This window comes from Limulus polyphemus, unplaced genomic scaffold (genome assembly GCF_000517525.1).
Source record: "Limulus polyphemus unplaced genomic scaffold, Limulus_polyphemus-2.1.2 Scaffold7217, whole genome shotgun sequence".
In the NCBI taxonomy this organism is placed as follows: Eukaryota; Metazoa; Arthropoda; class Merostomata; order Xiphosura; family Limulidae; genus Limulus; species Limulus polyphemus.
Genome location: NW_013672827.1, coordinates 41,306 through 43,947, shown reverse-complemented (window position 1 = coordinate 43,947; position 2,642 = coordinate 41,306). Strand labels below are relative to the sequence as shown.

The following is a 2,642-nucleotide window of genomic DNA, read 5'->3' as shown; positions in this document are numbered from 1 at the left end:
CCACTTAATGATTTTTTATTGATTTATACTGTAGTTTCACCATATTTATCTTTAAACTTTTTATGCTATGTTAATAATCATAAAGTTATTTTTTTAAATCATTTTTTAGATTTCATCGTATAACATATTATCATATCCTTGATAGTCATGTTTTGTCACGTTATCTTTCTTAGGTTGCTCGGCATCTAACAAAGCTTTTCGATGCCATGGCTGGCCTGAGATTTAAGCCAGATCCAGATAATCATGAGAAGTTTACTAAGATGGCTTTAGGAATGTACAGCAAAGATGGTGAATATGTGGAATTTGATGAAGAGTGTGATTGTTCTGGCCCAGTGGAGGTGTGGCTGTCTCGGCTTCTTCAGAAAATGTGCTCCACTGTTCGTTATTACATGACTGAAGCTGTTATCACTTACGAAGAAAAACCTCGAGAACATTGGTTATTCGATTACCCAGCTCAAGTATCCTTATGTGGCACTCAAATTTGGTGGACCATGGAGGTCAATATTGCTTTTGGTCGACTGGAAGAAGGCTATGAAAATGCCTTAAAAGATTATCTCAAAAAACAGGTTGGTATTTGACATAACATTACTTTAATTGTGAAATATTGAAACAAAGTACAAGATATTTTTTAATTATTCTAGTAAAAATAAAGTTATTCAAAACAAAAGATACATGATATTTATATGAAAATATCATAACTTTATATGAGTAATAATTAACTACAAAAGATACATAATATTTATATGAAAAATATCATAGCTTTATATGAGTAATAGTTAACTACAAACGATACACAATATTTATATGAAAAATATCATAACTTTATATGAGTAATAATTAACTACAAAAGCTACAATTTTATCTTTTGTCATAGCTTTAGTGTGAAATAATCAAGGCTAAATGAAAATCTCTAGATTTATGTAAGCTAATTCTAAATAACATAAAATCATATTTCATTATCTGAAAAGAAGCTTCAGTTTGTAACACAATACAGGAAAAAGAATAGCCATAAAATAAAACCTTCCTCTTCACATATATAATATGAAAATGCTTAAATATGTATTATTTTTAAAATGTGATGAATTTTTGTGTACACATATTGTAGATGAAATAAACATGTGTCATTTATTAGTTCCTGCTTGCACTGTAGATCTAAAGTAGTGTTTATTCTATTTAAGCACAAATATTGACCAGTGTGTGTGCTGTAAGTTTGACATTAGAACACAGATAAGTACTGTGACTTATACTTGGACATGAAACCACATAATAATCCTTGTGGCTTAAAATAGATCATTAGCAGAACAAAAATACATTATCAGAATTATCAACATCTAGCAAGACACTTTCACTTTACATTTGTGCTTTTTATACTTATATTTACTTTGTAATCACATTATTTGTCTTTGTTTCAGGTAAACCAGTTAAATACACTGATTACAATGTTGTTGGGAGATCTGAGTAAGGGGGACCGTCAGAAAATAATGACAATATGTACCATAGATGTCCACTCACGAGATGTGGTAAACAAGATGATTATTAACAAGGTTGAGAGTTCCTGGGAGTTCATTTGGCAATCTCAGCTTCGACATCGGTGGGACGAACAACACAAGGATTGTTTTGCTAACATCTGTGATGCTCAATTTCGTTACTCCCACGAGTACTTAGGGAACACTCCTAGGCTTGTTATTACTCCTCTTACCGATCGGTAGGTAATAAATAATACCACTGATTTTGATCCAACTCTTAGAAATTGAAGTGATTTTTAAACATATTTTGCAAAAAATTGTGAGATTTTAAAATCTTGATTATGAAAACAGCTGTCATTGTTTTCTGATCATCTGGAACTAAGACTAGTACAATTCTCTGTAACCCATTGCTCTGTAGAACAGTATTGATTGACCTATTCATTTTGTTCTGGAGCCCACCAGGCCAGTTGGTCACAACACCCAAATCTTCAACTTTATTATTAACTGTTGTAAAACGATACTGTACAGCATGAAAGTACAACAGGTTACCAAGTGCTAGAAAACATTGCACTAAGACTGCTGATAATTTATTTGGAATTCTATTCTTGAAGTTATCTTAGTAACTTTGGTTAGAAAATAATTATCAACAGTTTTAGTGTGATATTTTTGTACCTTATAAACCTATCATACTTTGTGACTTCATTTTTAACAACCTTCAGGTGAAATGAAGAGAAACGGCCAGTATTCAATCAACAGTTTTAGTGTGATATTTTTGTACCTTATAAACCTATCATACTTTACGACTTCATTTTTAACAACCTTCAGGTGAAATGAAGAGAAACGGCCAGTATTCAGTAAAAACATTTTTATTTCCTTCACATTTCACTTTATGGCTTGTTCAAGAAGTAGACAACTTACTGAACAAGTTCTCTCTCAAGAGAACAAACAATGAGTTTTTATGTATGATCATCAACAATAGAATCAGTTTTTTTTTATTTCAAAATTCTAAAGGGAAGTGAACCCCACTTTTTGTTCTTAAATCAAATCTACTGTTATGTGTAGTTTAATGAAAATGGTTTCCCACTTGTGATATTGATTGTTTTATCTGTTGTGAGATATTTACATTTAAATGTAGATGATGTTTTGAGTAGATGAAATTAAATAAACAGTGCTGGA

At 31.0% G+C, this 2,642-nt stretch overlaps 1 protein-coding gene across 1 annotated transcript in view; it reads left to right on the top strand.

Moving 5' to 3' along the window:
• Positions 1-179: 179 nt before the first annotated feature.
• LOC106474432 (dynein beta chain, ciliary-like) overlaps positions 180-2,642 on the top strand; it is a gene marked incomplete at its 3' end in the record, with an annotated part of 43,131 nt that continues 40,668 nt past the window's right edge. The window contains exons 1-2 of the mRNA XM_022402740.1: positions 180-566; positions 1,413-1,705. Of these exons, the coding sequence (XP_022258448.1) occupies positions 207-566; positions 1,413-1,705 (653 nt within the window). The remainder of the gene's footprint in view (positions 567-1,412; positions 1,706-2,642) is intronic.